The 19,691-nt window shown below is 50.5% G+C and overlaps 1 protein-coding gene across 8 annotated transcripts in view; it reads right to left on the reverse strand.

The window, feature by feature from the left end:
• Positions 1 to 3,160: 3,160 nt before the first annotated feature.
• The window catches only part of MAST2 (microtubule associated serine/threonine kinase 2), a 220,508-nt gene continuing 203,977 nt past the window's right edge, over positions 3,161 to 19,691 (reverse strand). For all 8 annotated transcript variants that reach the window (XM_078451967.2, XM_078451969.2, XM_078451968.2 and 5 more), the window contains 19 exons: positions 18,692 to 18,793; positions 16,386 to 16,518; positions 15,556 to 15,617; positions 15,204 to 15,286; positions 14,525 to 14,733; positions 13,335 to 13,473; positions 10,713 to 10,845; positions 9,772 to 9,937; positions 9,140 to 9,241; positions 8,755 to 8,877; positions 8,468 to 8,577; positions 7,960 to 8,114; positions 7,429 to 7,712; positions 7,123 to 7,320; positions 6,247 to 6,470; positions 5,926 to 6,048; positions 5,363 to 5,499; positions 5,052 to 5,245; positions 3,161 to 4,742 (listed from right to left, as the gene is read on the reverse strand). In XM_078451967.2, coding sequence (XP_078308093.2) covers positions 3,217 to 4,742; positions 5,052 to 5,245; positions 5,363 to 5,499; positions 5,926 to 6,048; positions 6,247 to 6,470; positions 7,123 to 7,320; positions 7,429 to 7,712; positions 7,960 to 8,114; positions 8,468 to 8,577; positions 8,755 to 8,877; positions 9,140 to 9,241; positions 9,772 to 9,937; positions 10,713 to 10,845; positions 13,335 to 13,473; positions 14,525 to 14,733; positions 15,204 to 15,286; positions 15,556 to 15,617; positions 16,386 to 16,518; positions 18,692 to 18,793 — 4,203 coding nt within the window. In that variant the 3' untranslated portion in view covers positions 3,161 to 3,216. The remainder of the gene's footprint in view (positions 4,743 to 5,051; positions 5,246 to 5,362; positions 5,500 to 5,925; positions 6,049 to 6,246; positions 6,471 to 7,122; positions 7,321 to 7,428; positions 7,713 to 7,959; positions 8,115 to 8,467; positions 8,578 to 8,754; positions 8,878 to 9,139; positions 9,242 to 9,771; positions 9,938 to 10,712; positions 10,846 to 13,334; positions 13,474 to 14,524; positions 14,734 to 15,203; positions 15,287 to 15,555; positions 15,618 to 16,385; positions 16,519 to 18,691; positions 18,794 to 19,691) is intronic.

A 19,691-nucleotide genomic window follows, 5' to 3' on the forward strand; every position in this document is an offset into this window, starting at 1 on the left:
AGCTGCTTCCCTTGAGGTCTTCAATAACCATCATCATTGACTACTTGCCATGAAAAACTCTCCCCTGGACTCCATGATGACTCAGCATCTGGTTTTCCTCCTACATCTCTGTTCCTTTTAATTCTTCAGACTCCTCTGGCTGCCTTCTCACTGATGTCTTTTTCCTTGGCAGTTTTATCCACATCCATGATTTCATCTACCATCTTTAGGCCAATTAAATCTTTGTTTCTCCTGCTCAGTCCTCTATTGGGAGGCACCTCACAGCATACCACATGCAGGGTCACCACTTAGCCCAGGTTCTCTTCTACTGTTTCACATTTCGGGGTGGAAATATAGAATTCATCTGGTTATGTAAGCCAGAAATGCAGCAGTCATCCACAAGGCCTTCCTGTTTCTTGTCTACACAAAACATCACCAACCCATATCAGTTTTACTTTCTAAATGTCAAAGACTTCACTTCTCCCCAACTACATTGCTTCACTTCATTGCTTCACTCTAACCTTAATACTGGAAAGGCCTCCCTTCTTCCATTCTTGCCCCCCTCAGATATATTCTCATAACAACCAGAGTTAGCTTTTCTTTTTAAAAAAATTTTTTCTTTAATGTTTATTTTTTTTTAACGTTTTATTTATTTTTGAGACAGAGAGAGACAGAGCATGAACGGGGGAGGGGCAGAGAGAGAGGGAGACACAGAATCAGAAGCAGGCTCCAGGCTCTGAGCCATCAGCCCAGAGCCCGATGCGGGGCTCGAACTCACAGACCGCGAGATTGTGACCTGAGCTGAAGTCGGACGCTTAACCGACTGAGCCACCCAGGCGCCCCTCTTTAATGTTTATTTTTGACAGAGAGAGAGAGACAGAGTGCAAGTTGGGGGGGGGGGGTGGGCAGAGAGAGAGGGAGAATCTGAAGCAGGCTCCAGGTTCCAAGCTGTTAGCACAGAGCCCAATGCAGAGCTTGAACTCACGAACCATGAGATCATGACCTGAGCCAAAGTCCGAAGCTTAACTGAGCCACCTAGGGGCCATCCCTCCCCGCCCCCCGCCTTTTTAATGTTTCAGAGTTAGCTTTTCAAAATACAAATCTGAACCTGTGTAAAACCATTAATTTTCAATTGCTCTAAGGGTAAACCACAGAATTCCTAAAATGGTCTGGTTTCTCCCACGTTCAGGATCTCATCCCCCACTTCAGTTATTCTTCCCTGGCTCCTTCCCTTCAGATAGTCCCAATGTCTTGGGTTTTCTTCCTTCTGCAACTATTCTTTATACAATCCCCATCTATTCCTATGGCTTTACCAACTATTTGCTGGTAGTTGTCAAATCTGTGTCCAGCTACTACACTTCTCATCAAGGTTTTCCTAGTATTTCAGACCACCATAATGGATCACTACATCATTTTCTCTCTGGTCTGCTTATTCCACTAGAGCCTTCCTTATATACTGAAGCCAGTGATATTCTAAAACGTAAATGTGATTATAACACTTTCGTGCAGTTGTCTTTCAGAAACCCCTCCCCTCAGGCTAATCTAGTGATGTTTCTCAAAGAGAACGCCACTGGCACTTGAGACAGCTGCCTTGTGCATTACAGGATGCTTAGCATCTCTGTGCCTACTCTTTCCTCAATCACCCCCCACTTCTAACCTGAGAGGTAGTTCCTCCCTCCCACAAACTGTTGCAAGATGTGCTTGCCCCCACCTCCTTCACCTGTGGTATTACGGTGCTTCTAACCAGATCCTGATCTACATGGGAGGCTCCCCCAGGCAATCAGTTACCTGTGTTCTCAGTGTCCAGTACAGGCTGGCTGAGGGTCTGCTGCCAATGAATGACTGAAGGAAAGTGGAAGTGAGTTCAAGAAGGGACTGAAGGCTGAGGGGTCAGACATCTACTTGTGGACTCTGGCGCCACAGGCAGGGTACGCCCTCTGGCGGCCACAGCCTTCTCCATGCAAGGTGACAAAGAGTTGAAGGGTGCAGGAGGCACCCAGCCAGTGGCCCTGAGGCATTTTCCTGTCTCCAGTCCTCTGGACGCCTCTCCTTCAAACCTGGGCATTGGATTATGGGACAATTAGTGCAAGGCCACAGTTTGAAAAGTCCTCCATCACCATGGAGGTACTCCACCACAGCCTTACTTTCTGCTCCTGTGATGCCATCTCCTGACTCCTCCAATACAATGGCCCCATAGATGTCCTCTCCCCTCCCACACCACCTGCTCACCCTCCCGCCAATGCAGTCCTACTCACTGGGGGCCATCCACCTTGGTAATGTCTACTTCCGTTGCTAAGGCCCATCTGACAAAAGCCCAGGAAGGGCTTACTGGCTACAGACATTAAGGCATCTCTGTATTTTCACCTCAAATGGGCTTTCAGTGTTTTAACAAGACATTTCTCCCTCCATTTCAAAACTCTTCCCTCTCTTGGATTTTAGGATTCTCTTCCTTGCTGCTGTTTCTAAGTCTTCTTTATTTGCCTTAAATGCTAGTGTTCCTCAATGTATCACTATTGATACATTGATGGCTCTCAAATTTCTATCTTCAATCCAGATTTTCCTACTGAGTTCCAGGCCCATGCATCCAGTTACCTTCTGAATGTCCCTCAAGTACCTCAAATATATCCCAAGTTTAACTCTTCACCTCCTTCTACCTCATCGTCTGGCCATGAAGCACTCTAAGTTAAGAGATAAATATGGGTTGTGGAGTCAGGAGAGACCTAGGTTCTAATTGTAATTGTGCCCAAGCTATGTTAATATCTGAAAACCCAAGTTCCCTCCTCTATAAAGCCAGAATATTAGTTGCTACGGGGTCTTCTATAACTCCCCACCACTTACAGAAAGTCTAAGCTCTTGGAAGATCATTAAATATGGCCCTTGCCAAACTCACTAGACCCATTTCCACTTTGTTTTCTGTTTCTTGAATATACCAAGTATATGGTAAGTGCTGTACTTATTGCTTGGATACTCAGACTAATCCACCCCACTCTTCTAACGCAGCAAACTACTATCATCTGTCCTAGAGGTTGGAGCTCAGACGTCGCAGTCTCTGGGAAGCCACATTGGGCTTAGGCAACCCTCCCCTGACAGTGGAAAAGTGTGTTATTCACCACTCTATTCTCAGCAGTAACAAAGACCTTGAGTTACATTTGTGTTGACTGAAAGAAACAAAAGACAAAGATGGTTTCCAAGAGCATGTATTACACAGATCTGAGTGCAAGAAATGGCAAACGACTGTTATGTTTGCTTTAAAAGCTCATCAGGCACCAATGCCAAGTCCTGATGCTTTTGAGGGCCTGCTGGGTCTCGGCCTCTCCGGAGCAGGCTGGGCCCAGGCTCCTGGGTGAGAGGGCAGCTTCTGCGTGGAATGTCCTGCTTCCTATCACCTGAGGCATCAGGCACTTTGGTGATGCCCAGGGCTGGCTCCTCTTTCTCTATTTGTGCACATTCGGGCTTCCACAGCCAGCTTTGGCGGGGAAACTCACAAGGTGGATGGACCAGCCCAGGGGCACCAGGTGGCCATGACTTCACCTCCTGTCTGGGAGACAGGTTCTCTGAATGGACTGGAGTTATGGTTTCCAAATCCTGGGAGCTGGCCACCCCACCTTCCATTGTTGCCTTTCTGCTTGGGGATGCCCTGTCTGGACCCTCAATAAGAAATTTCCAGGCCCATGGGCCTGGCTCTCCAGAGGTCGAGGCGACAGCAGAGGGACTGGTAGGGAGAAGTCCTGAAGAGCTAGGACAAAGTGCTGTTAGTGCCTGGGTATGGAAGTGCTGGGCCTTCCAGCAGCCTTCAGGAGGGATAGGGTCTGTGGGTCCAGCCTTATCTAGGCTGGGGGCCGGTGATGAGGAGCTGGCAGCCTCCTCAAAGGCTTGTGGGATCCCAAGCCTCCTCTGGGGGACACTAGGGCCTTCCATTCCGGGATCCTTCAGTGTGATCTCTGTCAACAGGCCTGGGGCCACTGAGCCCTGGCTCTTGGGGTCCCTAGACAAGAAGGCATCCTCTTCCTCACCCTCTCCTGCTCCTCTGAGGGGTGGGTCCCGGCCCACTTCTGGGCTTGGTGCCAAGCTCGGTTCCTGTACACCTTGGCTGTTCTCCGGCCCCTCCTCGGCGTCATCCTCTGAAGAGTCAACCTCACGGATGGCTTCCTGCTTCTGCAGCGACTCTCGCCGTTCAGCCCGGTCCTGTCGGAGAGCGCCTAGGGCCCATGAGGGAGAAGGCTGCAGCACCCCCTTCCCTGGCAGTGACCCTTTCCCAGACAGCACACTCCTGGTCCCAACCACCTCTAGAGGGCTGACTTCCCTGGGCGGCAGTTCCTTCTTTAGCTCAGGGTGGGGCAGGTCAAGGCTATGCTTCCGAGAAGTGGCTAGCTTCTTCTCGGAAGCAGCAAGCGCAGCTGCCAGTTTCTCAGCTGACTGTACCCTCTTAAGTAGTGGTGAGCGGGGCGGCTCTGCACTCTTGGGTCGTGAGAGCTGCCTGCCCAGAGGAGGCGACAAATGAAGCTTGGTGGGGAAGGCCTGGGCTCCATGTCCAGACAGGGGCGATGGGGAGCGCTGGGGTGAAGCTGCTGGCGGTGGGGAAGGGGTATGGGCCAGTGGTGACAGAGGGATGCTGCCGGCTGACTTGCGCCGCGGAGAGCGGTACTGGCGCTGGAGCTTGGGTGCCAGGCCGTGCAGGGAGCTGGGTCGTGTGTGCCCAGAGCCGGCTGGAGAACTGGGCACGCTGGAGCTGGGGGAGCTGCTCTGTGATGAATTTCCTCCCACTTTGCACACACAGACAGACACACAAAGGCAGAACAATGTCAGCTGATAGAAGTGACTGAGGGGCAAGGCAGGGCTACCCGTAGAATGTCCCAGGATCATCAAGGTGACCCTAGCCAGTGAACCAGAGCCCAGGCTACAGAAATAAAGTCACCCTCCGCCCCTGTCACCTCCTCCCTAGGACTGCTGAGTCTTGCAGGGGGTAGGGTGAAGGAGTTTCAGAGTGGGGCTGCAGAGAAGCACAGAGGGCCTATAGGCTCTTTCCTACCTCCCAGGGGCTGTCTCTGTGATGTGCAGGGAGCACTTCATACCTGAATGCAGAGCATCAGGGGTCACCCGGTAGCCCTGAGTGGGAGATCGGGGGGAAAGGCTGTGGCTGTGTGTAGGAGAGCCTGGCCCGCTCTCCCCTGATGATAAGGAGCGGTTAAGGGAGGAAAGGCTACGGCTGGTGTGCAACAGGGATGCCTGCTTGGTGATCTTCCGGAACAGGGAGCTCCTTTTTTTGCTGCAGAGACAAGAGTCAAGGGCTGTGTGAGTTGGTGCACGAGGCATAGCATATACTGGGCCCAATAGCCAGGGCTCCGAGCACACACGAGCACCTAGGTGGCTCAGTCATGCTCACCTTTCTTGCCCATCTTTGCCCCGGCTCCGCTTACTCCTTCGGGCCATCTTGGCCTTGTAGCTGCCCTTCCGAGCTGGCCCCACTTTAATGGATGTGTTCTCCAAGGGCGTTGTTGAAATAGACACCTTGTTTCCACTCTGGGGAACAGAGCGTGAACCCAGGCTAAGGCAGGGAACATATTTTTGCTCCTACCCTCACCCTCAGGCATGGCTACCCCACAGCTCTAGCTTTTGTCCCTACATTGACAGGTGTGAACCATAGGCCTGTCTTCCCACTTCACAGATTAGGAAATGGCTCCAACTGGAGCCTGGACAGTTTAGGGTTGGGAAAGTGGAGAAGAGGCTCATTTGTCTTGTTCTTCAGTCCTATCCATGGCTCAGAAGGATCCCTGGGCCTTGGTCAGTGAGGACGCTGATTTCCAGCAAAAGCCCATTGCTATGGGTGCGTCTGTCCTCAGTGCCATGGGTGTGTGCACCCAACTCTCCCAATTCCCCGTAGTAAGTCATAGACTTATAAGGCAGGGTCACTGGGGGACCACGTCAGGTAGCATACCCAGCACTAACCTTCAGAATCAGCTCCACCACTTCTGTGTGCACCAGTCCATGCACAGGCTCCCCGTTGACATGAGTGATGAGGTCACCCTGACGAAGCCCTGCCTCACTGGCTGGACCTCCATCCTCCACGTGCTGCCCCAGGGAGATAACAGTCCTCAGCCTGGAGCCTGAGGGTAAAGTGTGGGGCCTGGTTCTGCTGTTCCCCACCCCCACTTTATACCCTGAGGATAGTTTAGGCAGGGAAAGAAGCAGGGACAGACAGGCCCTGATAGGGGGAAGGCAGAACAATGACAAAACTGGGAGACAACAGGTCTGGATGGCCAGACATACCCACACCATGTGGTGCACAGTGTAGACGTCTGAGTCACCCATGTAGACACGGATGGCCCGCAAGGTGAAGCCATACTTCTTGCCAGCTCGGTGGATGATGATGGGGGGCCTCGAGTTGCTGAGGGCTGGCAAAAAGTCCCTGCTTGGAGAAGAGTCCCTGGATGACGGGTTGGATGACTGGGAATGTGGGGACATGGGGCTGGCCAATGGAGAGCAGGTGTGTTCTGGAGAAGGAAAGACAGGACTGAGCAGGTCAGAGGACCCTGGCCTGGCCATACTTCCAGCCCAGCTCCATCTAGGCTAGGCTGCTGATGCCTCACAGCTGTAGTCACAGGCAGAGACTAAGCCCAGGGATGTCTTCACCACAGACTCAAGAGCAGCAAAGCCCCTCACATGCCCAAACCACCCCCCTTGGCCCAAGAGGTGATGGCAGCTAGCACTTACTGAATACATACTTGTATCCATCAGGGGCCACATACGCTCTCTGTACGTATTCATACATCCCAATTACCCTACGAGCTACCACTAGTAAGTTCTACGATTTTTGATGAGGAACTTGAGACTCAGAGAGGTTAAGCAACTTTGTCAAGGTCAGGAGCCAGGATCTGAATGTAAGCTCTCTGCCTCAGAGCCTGCACTCATTACATAGTGCCATCTCGCCTTGTGGCATATGCACACACAACCTGACACCAATGCACACTTTTAGAGACCTCTCATCTCCTAACAAGGAGGGAGCAGTGATACACAGTCTCTCAGATACCTGCTCCTTAACACACGACGCACAGACATACCTGCCATGCGCAGACCCTGCCAAAGGCCCACAGAGATTCCAGGGCCCTTCCTGTGAGTTTTATCCTAGTTCCCTGGGGGGCTTACCTGTAGGAATGAGGAGGGACAGGGTTGTGGCTGAGGCGGACTTGATCACTTTGTTGATGGGGCGAGTGGTGCGCTTTTCTGCTGAGTCCCCGGAGAGCAGTCGGTGGCGGGCCCTGCGTACCGCCAGGTCACTGATGGCCTTGGCTGTGGCTCCCTCAGTCAGCTGTGGGGTCCCACGGCCTCCTCGAGTCTCCAGAGCTGTGGGCCCAAGTAAGCACTGAAACCTGCAATGCAGTGGAGCCTCACCCCCCTGCCTGCCTGCAGCGTCCTCCATTCCAGGCCTCCTGGCCACCTGCTGGGCCACACCTGGACTGGAGCTGCAGCTCTGGCCAACAGGCTCCTCATCTAGCTTCAGTCGCCGCTCTACTGGCCGTTCAGGGACAGGCCCAGATACCCCTTCTCCAGATGGGGGCGTCAGAAGCCATGTACCCTCCAGCTGCTGCCTCCTGGGGGTGCTGCTAGCCTCCTCAGGGCCCTCAGGGAAGTGAGGAGCATCCAGGAGACCTGAGCAGCGGCGTCGCACTGTCAGTGGAGGGCTTGAGTCGCTCTCCGTGTGGGATGACTCTGACACTGACAGCCTCTTCCGCAATCTGTGAGACACAAGGCCCAGGGTGAGACAGGCAGGTGGTCTCCTTCCTCCAGCTCAGGCTTCCTGAGGGGCTCACAAGAGTTGTAAGTCATAGAACTTTTTTCCTCTGACATTCCCTTCAGCAGCCATCCCTGGGATACCCCCTCACTGCCACCAGCACTGCCCCCCAGCATCTGAATCTCGCCCATGATCTGTAACAACTAATGGATGGCTATGCTGCCCACCCTAGGTGGATTCTGGGTGCTCACATCTCAGGGGAGCCAATCACCCAGCTCCGGTCTCGGCCCTTCAGCCCTGCCAAGCCATCAGAGCGGTCGTCCTTCTCCTCACTCAGGCTGCGCTTGGTGGGGGGTGGTGCCCGGCGCTCCTCAAGCAGGGACAGCCGCTCCATGCTATTGTACACCTGTGGGCACAGAGTCTGTGCCAGGGACAGGCCCCAACAGCCACACCTCCCAAAAGTATCCTTGGCACCTGAAACCCAGGAATTGGAACCAGTTTTCCCCTTCCCTCCTCCATACCAGATGAATATTCGAGGAAGCGGCTATTCCACTGGCCTGACTGGGCCTCACCCCTGGCATCTCTGACGTCAGGGCCTGGAGTGGTTCTTGCGATATCTGTCATATGCAGGCTGGGCCCCTTCTTCCTCTTTTCCTAGGGGTAGCCCCGTCACATGCTCCCCGCCAACCTGCCCCAGGCATATTCCTTGACAGGTCCTCTTCTCCCAGTCCTTCCCAGCCTGGGCCTGCTCCATCGCACCTTGCTGAACCTTGGAGAGCACGATGAGAACTGGCGGATCTCCAGGCAGCCATCCTCACTCACTTCTTCCTCATCCTCTGAGTCCACGTGGTGGTAGCGCTCGGAGCGGGCTGGGTCAGACACACAGGACAGTTCCCTTTAGAGGCCCTGGTTGGTGCCTCCTTTTGACCTTTATCAGACCTCAGAGGGCTGGAGAAGTGACTCCCAGTACCAAGTGGAGGGTGCACAGGTGTTTCTGGGCAAACAGGTAGGATCCCCACTTCTCCCCATCCCACCAGTGGCCTTACTGTCAAAGTAGCTGGTATCATCCTCTGACTCCAGTTGAGGAATAAATTCAGCCTTCTGGCGAAGAAGTCCTGTCCAGTCCAGACCAGTAAAGAACGGATGCTGCTTCACCTCAGAAGCACTGCCTGTGGACAGGGAGGGTGTGGGCGAGGCGCAGGATGAGCTGTGTGGAGTCCAGGCCAGCAAGTCCAGTGAGAACCCAGACCTCAAGAGGCCAGTCCTGAATGCCTCGGCTATGGCACCTTTCTCCTTGTGCTCACAGGAGCAGGGCAGTCTCAGGATCAGATGCGCTGCCCATATCTGAAGCCTGAGCTTCCCGGTTGCATGGACTCAACCTCCCTCTTCCCTCTTCCAAGTTGTGAGAAAGGTCAGTGGGGCCTGTCCTACCTGCACCCAATCTCTCCAGAGGGTTCTGGTGGAGCAGTTTAGAGGTGAGGTCCTGGGCATCTGGCGGCAGTGCATCCTCCCCCTCAGGCCACACAATCTCATCTGAAGAGTTGGGGGTAAGAGGGAAGGAGTGGTTTAGAGAAGGGTCTCAGAGGTTGCAGGCAGGCAGAGTGGGGAGATAAAGAAGAGGGTTCTATGGTAAGACATGGGTAGGGAGGCATAACGGGCCCAGCCCAGAGCCACTGAAAGCCTTGCCCAGGACCCAACTCTTTAAGTTCTATAAGTTCCTGCCCTCCTAGGGGGTCACACATACCCTAGCCCGCAGCTTGCTCTTGATCCAGGACTTCTCCTGTCCTGAAGCTCCAGCTCACCCTGCCTTTATACTTCAGACACTAGTATACTCACACATACACAACGCAGGCATATGGGGGATACATGAACACAAATGGAACAAGCCCCACATGACACACACAGTGCACACGTACCCACACACATTCGCATCTAAGAGGCAAGCATACTACACATACACACAAATTCAGAACAAGAACTCATAAGCCTCACAGGTGCATGTGTAAATTATATTTGTGGATCCAGACTCTGTCTCCCCAGTATGCCAGGGTGATGGTACCTACCACTGATCACTTGCCCAAAGAGCTCCTCCGGAGTATCTCCAAAGAAAGGGACGCAACCCACCAGGAACTCATACAGGATTATGCCCATGGCCCACCAGTCCACTGGCTTCCCATAGCCCTGACGCAGGATCACCTCAGGCGCAATGTACTCCGGGGTCCCGCATACCTGGGCACAGAGAAGCCAGGCTGGCTCAGCATCCTGAGGTAGCTCATTGGCATAATGGCTGAAGAAGTGGGGATGTTCCCACCCCTGGAGAAGAAAGTCTCTGAAGGAAGACTTGGCTTACTTTGGTTAAAGAACAAGATCAATAGGAACCCAGGGTATCGGATTTGGAACTGTTGGTGGAGTGAATTTACATACTTCCTAACTAACCAAAACATACACTTCTAGCCTGGAACAACCACTCCCCGAGCCCTTAACAACTCTTTCTGGCATCTTGTTCCCATAACTGGCCTCTGCCCTCCAGCCTCTCAAAGGACAGACCCTATAGTTAGTCACATGACTACTACAGGGACTTGCAAATAGTCACAACCTGAACTGTCAAATCAAGGAACATCCAGAGGCTACTCTCAAGAAGCTGGACCATAATCCAGTGGAGACTTGGAGCAGTGTTCCAAGAACAGGCTCCAGAAGAGCCTTGCCCTTGACCGAGGCTATAGGAGGTTCAGGACAAATCTCAGGTTAGTCTTTGAGAATAACAATGGTTATACGACCTATTTTCTCCAAACCCTGAGGAAGATGATTTTGGATTTTATATCCATATGATTCTTGTGGCCCACCCTATTTTCCAAATGTGCTACCTACCCTCAATACCTCTGTGGAACCAAAAGGTGGAAAAGATAGGAGCTCCCAGTCTTAATATCTAGCTAAGTATATGGCCCCCTACCCTTATTCTGAAGTCTGGAACTCAACTCCCAAGGTCTCAACTATCCTTCTGTACCTGCTTGTCCAGGAACTCCCGGGCATCCTTTTCAATGTGGCCCTCATACAAGTTTGTTGTCAGGCTCATGAGGCCAATTTTAGAAAGGCCAAAGTCAGTAAGCTTGATGTGCCCCATGGATGTAATCAGGAGGCTGGGAAACCAGAGAAACAAAAGTATAGGGTTATTTCCTAGTTTTCTAAGAGTGCTGATTTTTTATATGCCAAAATTTCCCAGTCAGGCTTCCAAAGGGTTCCTGTGGGATATAAGCAGGGTAGCTTCATCAAGGAGACCGGCCCCTATGAAAAAAAAAAAAAATCTCTGGCTTTGTGAGTACTACATTCTGCACAAGAACTAACCTGCCTTTTGCCCATTCCCCCAACTCATTAATGTTTACTCCCCTCAACTGTATTCTATGCTGGGGGCAGGTACCAGCCAGCTGACGGACTGACCTTCTTCCACAGAAAGATCAACCGCATCCCAAGGCTCTAGCCATACCCAGCCCTCTTTTCTCACTGGGTGTCTCATGATACCCAGACTCAGGGAGAGGCGAAAGGGGTGAATCATCTTGCTCCATGTGCACAGCTGGTTTTAAAATTTTTTAAAGCTTATTTATTTTGAGAGAGAGAGAGAGAGAGAGAGAGAGAGAGAGAGAGAGAGAGAGAGAGAGAGAGAGAAAACAAGCAGGGGAGGGGCAGAGAGAAGGAGAGACAGAATCCCGAGCATGTTTTGCGCTGTCGGCGCAGAGCCTGATGCCGGGGCTTGAACTCATGAACTGTGAGATCGTGACCTGAGCCGAGATCAAGAGTTGGTCACTTAACTCACCACGCCACCCAGGCACCTCTCCACAGCTGGTTTTAAAGGAAAGTTGATTGGGAGAAACCAGAAATAAGATCTCACAGAGAATGGTCTCTCTGTTCTCCCATTACATACTCTGCTGGGACCATTTCATTTCATGACAAAGGCTTCACCCTGCCACCCCTTTATTCTGATTCCCAAATCAGCATCTGACTTCTTTTATGAGCTTCATGACTACTAACTTCCCAGATGTCTTATGGACACCATGAACTCAACCTGTCCAAAACAGAGTCACACTGCCTAAGTGGTCTTCTCAGAAAATGATTTTTGTTATCTCTGAGTTCTGTGACAAGTAGTTTATTACTTATAAAAATATCCTGGCTCCCAAAAGGTCTTACACAGTAACTAATGCAACAAAGACCGGTATTAATAATTAAAAAATAAATTAAATAATTAATTTATTATTAATTAAAAACAGTTGATTAATAATTGATAGTTAATAAATAATTAATTAATAATAAAATAATTAAAAATTATCCCCAATTTTTTAAGAGGAGGAACATGAGGTTCAGAGAGGTTTAATGAACAGACCCAAACTCACAGAGTTAACAAGGGGTCATTTGAACTCAGGTCTGTCTAGTGTCAAAGCCACTTTTCACAAAAGAGGCTATTCCCCATGCACTAGTCCTGAGCTAGAAGTCTGGATGACATCCCAGACTCCTGCTCCCCTGCTTCTCTTCCACCACCCACCCCAACCTTTTGGTTTCCTTTCTACTTCTTAACACTATCCCCTCTCTTCTGCATCCTGCAGGTGTGGTTGTTTTGGGCCTGATCTACTGCAACAGCCTCACCACCTTTTCCACTGCACAGTGGACTCTCTAAACCTAAACTAAAATCTGTCATTCTATCATAGCTTTGGCTAACAGGCCCTTTGAAAACTTGTTAGGACCCTTTATTTTATTTTATTTTTTTAATTTAATTTAATTTAATTTTATATGTTTATTTTTGAGAGAGACAGAGGGAGAGACAGAGAGTGAATGGGGAGGGGCAGAAAGAGAGTAGGAGACACAGAATCTGAAGCAGGCTCCAGGCTCTGAGCTGTCAGCACAGAGCCCGACATGGGGTTCGAACTCATGAATTGTGAGATCGTGACCTGAGCTGAAGTTGGACACTTAACCAAGTGAGTCACCCAGGTGCCTCCAACCCTTTAAAATAAAACCCAAACCTAACAAAAAGACCCCTGATGATCTAATCCCTGCCTATCTCTCCAGCCTTCTCTCTTACTACTCTGACCAATTAAGGATCTCCATTTCCCCATACTGTAGTTCCTAGGTCTCATTCTCTCACACCTGGGTGGGTGCCTTTGCAAATCCTGTTTCCTGGCTTTAGAAAGCTCCTCTCACCTTTTCCATCTGACTTATGCCTTCCGAGAAGCAGCCTATACTCAGATATTTCTGTTCCCATACTAAACTTATGTTCTATAGGCCAGGGACTATTTTACAGTCCAGATTATAATGCTTGGCCCAGAGAGGCCAGTAAATGTTAGAACACTTGTTTATCCATCTACTAGATGTGCCGATTCTTTCGTTCCTGCTTGGTTTCTTTAGTGGAGCTTCTCAGTGATTCTTACATGTCACCGAAGTCTTATGTGCCTGCCAGACTTACTGGCAATGGTCTTTGCATCTGGGGTGGTCAGGGGCTAGAGTACTAGGCCTAGACAGACACCCATAAGAGCACTATTTCCTAGCATCCATTCTGGGATAGATTCAAACATGCTGTGTCTGCCTCCATCTATATAGAGATCCAAGAGAGACCTTGGACAAGGAACCAAGAGTGTGGGCATACTTGTCAGGCTTGAGGTCACGGTGCACGATGCCATAGTTGTGTAAGTACTCCAGGGCTAGCACGGTTTCTGCGAAGTACAGACGCACCATGTCCACAGGCAGGGCCCCGATGTTCTTCAGCAGAGTAGCACAATCTCCTCCTGCAACAAGCCCAGGCCACCATGAAGGAAGGATCCAGTTCCCTATGGTCTTAGGCTTTATAGTCTCTGAGGTCCCAGAGGAGACAGCCTCACAGAATAGCCTGGTGCTAGAGACTGTGAATCTAGCCCTTCCAACGCTGGTATGGGGGCAGACAGAGTGTGGAGACAAGTAGGCAGCACGGTGAATCTGCCAATGGCTGTCAGGGCCACTGTTCAGGCCAGAGAGGGTAGGAACCCAGGCTTCCATACTTGTGAGTGGATTTGCAGGGATGCAGCTGCGTTATTTTAGGGTATGAGTCCTGTATATTATAAACACATCTGACCGAGACTTCAGCATTTGTTCACTTATTTTCTTCCTGACAACTATCCTCTGGTTTTCCAGTAAGATAACACCGTAAACTCTCAGCATGTACCCTGAATTAAAAGGGGAGTTTTGTTGTGTTTCAACTTCAAGCCTTAGGCAAAATATCTTTGGAAGTTGTACACAGCAGCGAGAAGGGAAGTGGGAAGGCCACTGGCAAAACTGCTCTCTCTCCCCCATATGCCCCATGATGCTCTTTTATTCCATCCCCAGAACATTTTGTGTTCTCAAGGGGTGATCCCTTCACAAGCCATCAGCCAGGCCAATGGCATTCCTTTCTTCTGAGGGTCCAGATACAGTCCTCCCAGCACGTAACCTTGGGCTATGTGGCTCTGCTACCTCCTTTGTTCCTGCCGGACGCCAGCAGTAGAGACCGTCCAGGCTTTGAGGTGCAGGATTCTACAGCTATTGGGCTGATACATCTTGTCCCAGAATGCCTCTCTTTGCACCTGACATGGGGAGCCGCATGGCAGCGACTGCTCCAGAAGCCTCTCCCTATGAGGGGCAGGGAGATTTGTGCCCACCATGGCCAAATGGTCTCTGAGATCCTAAGGCAGAAACCAATGCCAAAGAGAGATTGGGAAGCTGGGCTCTGAAACTTCACCCCTATTCAAAGCTGTTGGTCCTAGCTCAGGGCTAAGCCTCATGTTGTGCCTTGGCTTCCATGCCAGGTCACCCTTCCCCCAGTACCTTCCACATACTCCATCACCATGCACAGGTGGCGCTTGGTCTCAAAGGAGCAGAACATGCTGACGACAAAGGGGTTCTCGGCAAAAGTCAGTATGTCACGCTCCACAAAGGCCTGCTGGATCTGGTTCCGTAGGATCAAGTTCTGCTTGTTGACCTTCTTCATGGCAAAGCGCTGCCGAGTGGACTTATGCCGCACCAGGAATACAGCCCTGGGAAACACAGCCCGGCCCAGCCCCCATGGGCCCTCAGCAACCTGGGCCGTGCTCCCCACCACCCAGAGCTGGGGTGTCCAAAATGCCTCCTATCACAACTTGTAAATGCACAGAACAAAGGAGCAGGGGTGAGCTTATCGATGAAAAGGATGTGGGCCCCCTGCCCATAGAGCTCTTCAATTTCTCAATAACACCAAGTCCTGAGGACACAGCTCAGACTTCCCCAGAGCTCACTGCAGGGGGAGTGCTACCAAGAGAGGTGGGGACCTTGTCTGGGAAAGGAACAATGCCCACATGTCAGAGTAAAATCAACTCCTGTCTCTCCTGGACTCCTGGCTTTGGAGAGGGAGAGGGTCTATCCTGAGGCATCTGCTGCCCAGAGAATTGGGTATCATATACTTCTAGAAGGAAGAGTCCAAGGGCTGACTTAGCTCCAGTCCTGGCTACACCCTCCCCTCTGCCTTTACCCATAGGCGCCATTGCTGATGAGCTTAATGGTCTCAAAGTCCTCTTCAGAGGGTGTCTTTTTAGTCAGAGATGCCCCACGGCCCTGGAAGACAAGAGCAAAGGCAGAAGGCAGGCATGCTTCTCAGAGCCCACGTGCCTGGGGAAGCTGAGCCCCAGGATCAGCTCAGCTCTTAGTCCTGCCGCGGCCCCAGCCCATTCTTCCTCAGTCAGGAGCTGAATGACTTCTGAGACAGTATGCACAACCACCCACTCCTCCATCCCTCCTTTAGATATTCTCTCACAGAGGACTCACAGGCCTTTGCTTCACAGGGCCCAGTCTCTGTGATTGGGGCAGAAGCTCAAGCTCTTTACCTCAACTGAATCATCTGTCTCTGGAGTGTCAGGACTGTCATAGCTGCTCAACTGGGCCATTTCTAGAAGCAAAGCAAGGGCACAAGAGAAAGGTGTGCACAGCAATGTCAGTAGTCCACTCACATCACATGACAGGTACGTGCAAGGTAGGCATTAATATTTCCTGCATCTGTGTACTCCTGTGGCTCTATCCACAGAAGAGTCACAGCTTTTGGACTTAATTGCCAAATAATACTGCCACTCCTATTTCTAGAAGTCCAGTGCCATTCATAAGGCCTGGCAAATTCTAAAAAGTTTCACTCAAATTTAGGACAATTCCTGGAAAACAGGGCCCAAGGGTGGGCTATTGGTCCCTATCCTGCTTTGCCGGATGGGGTTGGGGAACAGAGAAGGCAGGAGCAGGATGAGCACAGACCAGGGACTTAGAAGCCCAGGGTTCATGAAGGGGCACAATGTGAAGCCCCGTGTCAGGACACATCAAAGACACAGGAGAACTTGTAAGGTGGCAGACAAGGAGGTAAGCATGCAGAGGAGGGAGCCATTTTTGAAAATGTAATTGTGGTCTTTTGTTGTTGACCTCTTTTGACATTCTAAATCCAACCCAACTGGCCTCACGCCAATCCAGATTGGGTTAATGTCAGGCAGATGTGAACAATTCTGAAGGAGAAGCTGTTTTCTGACAGAGAATACACGGTTCCTCTGATAGCCCTGAAGCCCCTGATGCTGAGTTGTGACCGTGTCCAATCTAAGTCTCTTCTCCAAGTGGCTTTCCTGAGGTTAGAGTTTGTTGGCTGTGGGGCCTCTTCACAGCCACCAGGCAGCATGCTCACCCTCTAGGGGATCCCGTGTGAGGCCCAGTTGACTAACGATGTAGCGGGGAATGTCACATTTAATCCCTTGTCCCTCTTTGGCATGGCCCTCGGCTGCTTCTAACAGGTGGTAGAACTCTTCAGGGTCAAACTCCTGTACCAGGGGAGAGAGGTGGTCAGTGGTGAGGGCTACAAGTGAAGGCTTTGGTTTTCACAGCACATACCTGGAGGAAGATGAACAAGAAGACTTTCTCTTTGTGATGGGACACCCCTGCTTCCGAATACCCAGAAACATCATGATTCATGGATCATGAGAATGGGTGTCTTCCAGGTGAGCTCCAGACTGGACACCCTAAGCATGTGTTGTCTTCCTCACACTAAGATCCAAAGCTTTTGGCTTCAAGATAGCTCAACCTATTCACCTGGTCCAAAGCCTTCTGCCAGCCAGATGGCACTATCACACACACACGCACAAGTACGTGCAGGCCTGCCTTCAAATATTTACCGAGCACCTCGTATGTGCTAGGACCGGAGTACTATGTGGACAGCACATGAGTCCTTTTCTGCACAGAGCACAGAATAGTGAGGATTCTATTTACTGAGTCCCTACTAAGTGCTACACTCTGGGCTAAACCCGGCTAACATCTCTATGACCTCAGTGAGGAAATCAAGGCCCAAATAGATGCACTGATTTATCCATGGTCACAGAGACAGGAAGGGACAGAGAGCCAACATTCAAACCCAGGCCTGACTCTAAGCCCTGTCCAAGCACGGACTTCATTTTCTTGAGGAAGAGGCCCTCTGCTTGACCACAAGTCCAGCTTCCACGGCTTCCCTCATCTCTGGTGTCAATATTTTGGAGAAACATCCACTGCCAGAGGAGAGTAATCTTACTCTCCTATGAATTTAAAACGTGGATTAATCTACTAGGCAAGATCTGGAAGTCCTTCTAACTTCTTATTCTTTCCTCAGTCCCTGGTCAGAGTGTCTGTCTCCTAAACCCCTAAAGCTCCTCCATCTACCTCTTCTCTGTGCCCCTACCACTGGCCTCCTCAGGCCACCCCTATCTGCACACGAACTGCTGCTTCTGGCTATTTGCCTGGTCATCCTGCCCTCTCTTCCAATTCACCATCCATGTTGCAACCACAGTAATCTTTCTCAGGAGTAAATCTGATGGAATGTTACTCATAAACAAATAGGAACCCATTAGTGATACATGTAACATGTATAAAACAAAACAAAACAAAACAAATTATGCTGAAAGAAGTCAGAACATACTACATAATTTCATCTACATGAAACTATACAAAGGGCAAACCTATCCACAGTGGAAGAGAGCAGATAAGCGGCTGCCTGGCAGTGGGAGGTGAGGGATGGGAGAGAGACTGACTGCAAAAGGCACAAGGGAACTTTTTGAGGTGAAAGAAATGTTCTCTATCTCAAATGCAGTGGTGATTATGCAGGTGTGTATATGTTAAAACTCATTGAATACATCAAAAATGATGTATTTTATTGTATATAAATTATGCGTTAATAAAGCTGGTTAAAAAAAGTAAATCTGACCATATCACATTCTTACCTAAACTTTCTGATGGCTCCAAGTGGCCCTCAGGATAAACCCAAACTCTGGAGCAGGGATCCTGACCCTCCATGATGCTGCCCCGCCTACCCTCCAGGTTTCTCCCTCACCAATTCTTCACACTCACCCTGTGCTCCATCGAATGCCCTTCCCGGGCAAACTCATAATCATCCTTCATGACCCCAAGCTTTGTGTCCTCTAAGGAGCTTTCACCAAACGTCCATCCCAAGGAGGACTAAGGCACCTCCTTCCTTCCCCATGTTCTTGTCACACTTTGGACTTCCCTCAGTTGCAACACTACTTGCAGTATCATAATTATTATTTCTACGTCTCCATGCCTCCTACCTGAGGCACTGAAAGACCAGCTCCACTACAGAGGGAGTACCTTAAGCTCAGGGACTCTGCTGTGTTTAAGTCTGTGTCTCCAGTGTGTGGCGTGGAGCAGGTGCTAAGTGCTGCTGCATGATGAACTGATGGACTCAACTTGTGCCAATGGAACTGGTCTATGCTCCTCACCGCCCAAAGCCCACTCACCTGGGGTCTGCTCAGTGTGTGGGGGTCAGACGAATACCCCTCAGGACCAGCCATTTTCCTCACAGGAACTCATCTGGGCCCAATGCCAGCATACCACATTTAAACAAGGACGTCGGCAGCAGAAATGACGGTGGTACTACCATAGTTCTGCTGTTAGCAGGATACTTCCTCTGTATGCCCCACCCCCTCCCAACCTTCTCTGGAGTCCACTCACCAGGCATTCCAAGAGCCGAGCTGGGCGGGCAATGACAATCATCAGCTTCTTCACCAACTGCATCACAAAAGCCACTTCTGAACTCTCTGAGCGCTCATGAGCCTGTAGAGAAGACAAAGGTTGGTTAAGCAATCCACTGGCACATCGTGGTTGGGCTAATGCACGACTGGGCTGGGCAGAGTGGACTCTGGGGAGACACAAGTTGGTAGTACAGAGACTTCTGCAAAATGAAGGACTTGGGGAAGGCCTGTGTGCCATGAGAGACAGCAAGCCGCTCACAGGAACTGTGTGAACTTCAGGACACTACATGACACCGGGGAATGTCACAGAGACCCTGGCTCAAGAGACAACCCTCAGGGGAGTTTCACTGTTCACTCCCCACCCCAGGCAGAAGGTCAGGAATAGAAAGCCTTCAAAGCAGGAGTGATGCGACCAGACAGTATTTTAGAAAGATGGCTCTGGCTGTAGTGTGGATGGTGCACTAAAGAGCACAAGCCTAAAAGCAGAAAAACCCATTAATGGACTGCTGTAATAATGTGCATAGAAAAGGCATAAATCAAGGCATAAATCAAGGAAACACAGTCTGGGGCCATTTCAGAGGTAGATGACTGAGTACAGCGGAGGGTTGGACGAAGCAAGAAGAGAAGGAAACTGCAACTACAGTTTTAGGGAAAGTTCAGTGAATCCATAAATAAAATAGGAAATATAACAAGTAGTTCAAGTAAGGGAAGGTGGAGTTCCATTTTGGATTTGCAGAGTTTGAGGTACCTAGATTAGATACCCTATTGGGTATTTACTCAGCCCAGGAGCCTTTATCTTTTTTATGGAAACTGCTCTGACTTCTAGTAGCTACAATTGTATCGTGTGGCTGAACCTTCCATCCCACCTCCAACAGCTGACAAGTGTGGATTACTCTCCTAGGAATTTAAAAATGGACGGAAAGACAACTGTTATTGATCAGTGTGCTAGAAGAGTATAATCTACTGTTGGATGAAAAGGG

Source organism: Panthera onca, chromosome C1, assembly GCF_046562875.1.
Source record: "Panthera onca isolate mPanOnc1 chromosome C1, mPanOnc1 haplotype 2, whole genome shotgun sequence".
In the NCBI taxonomy this organism is placed as follows: Eukaryota; Metazoa; Chordata; class Mammalia; order Carnivora; family Felidae; genus Panthera; species Panthera onca.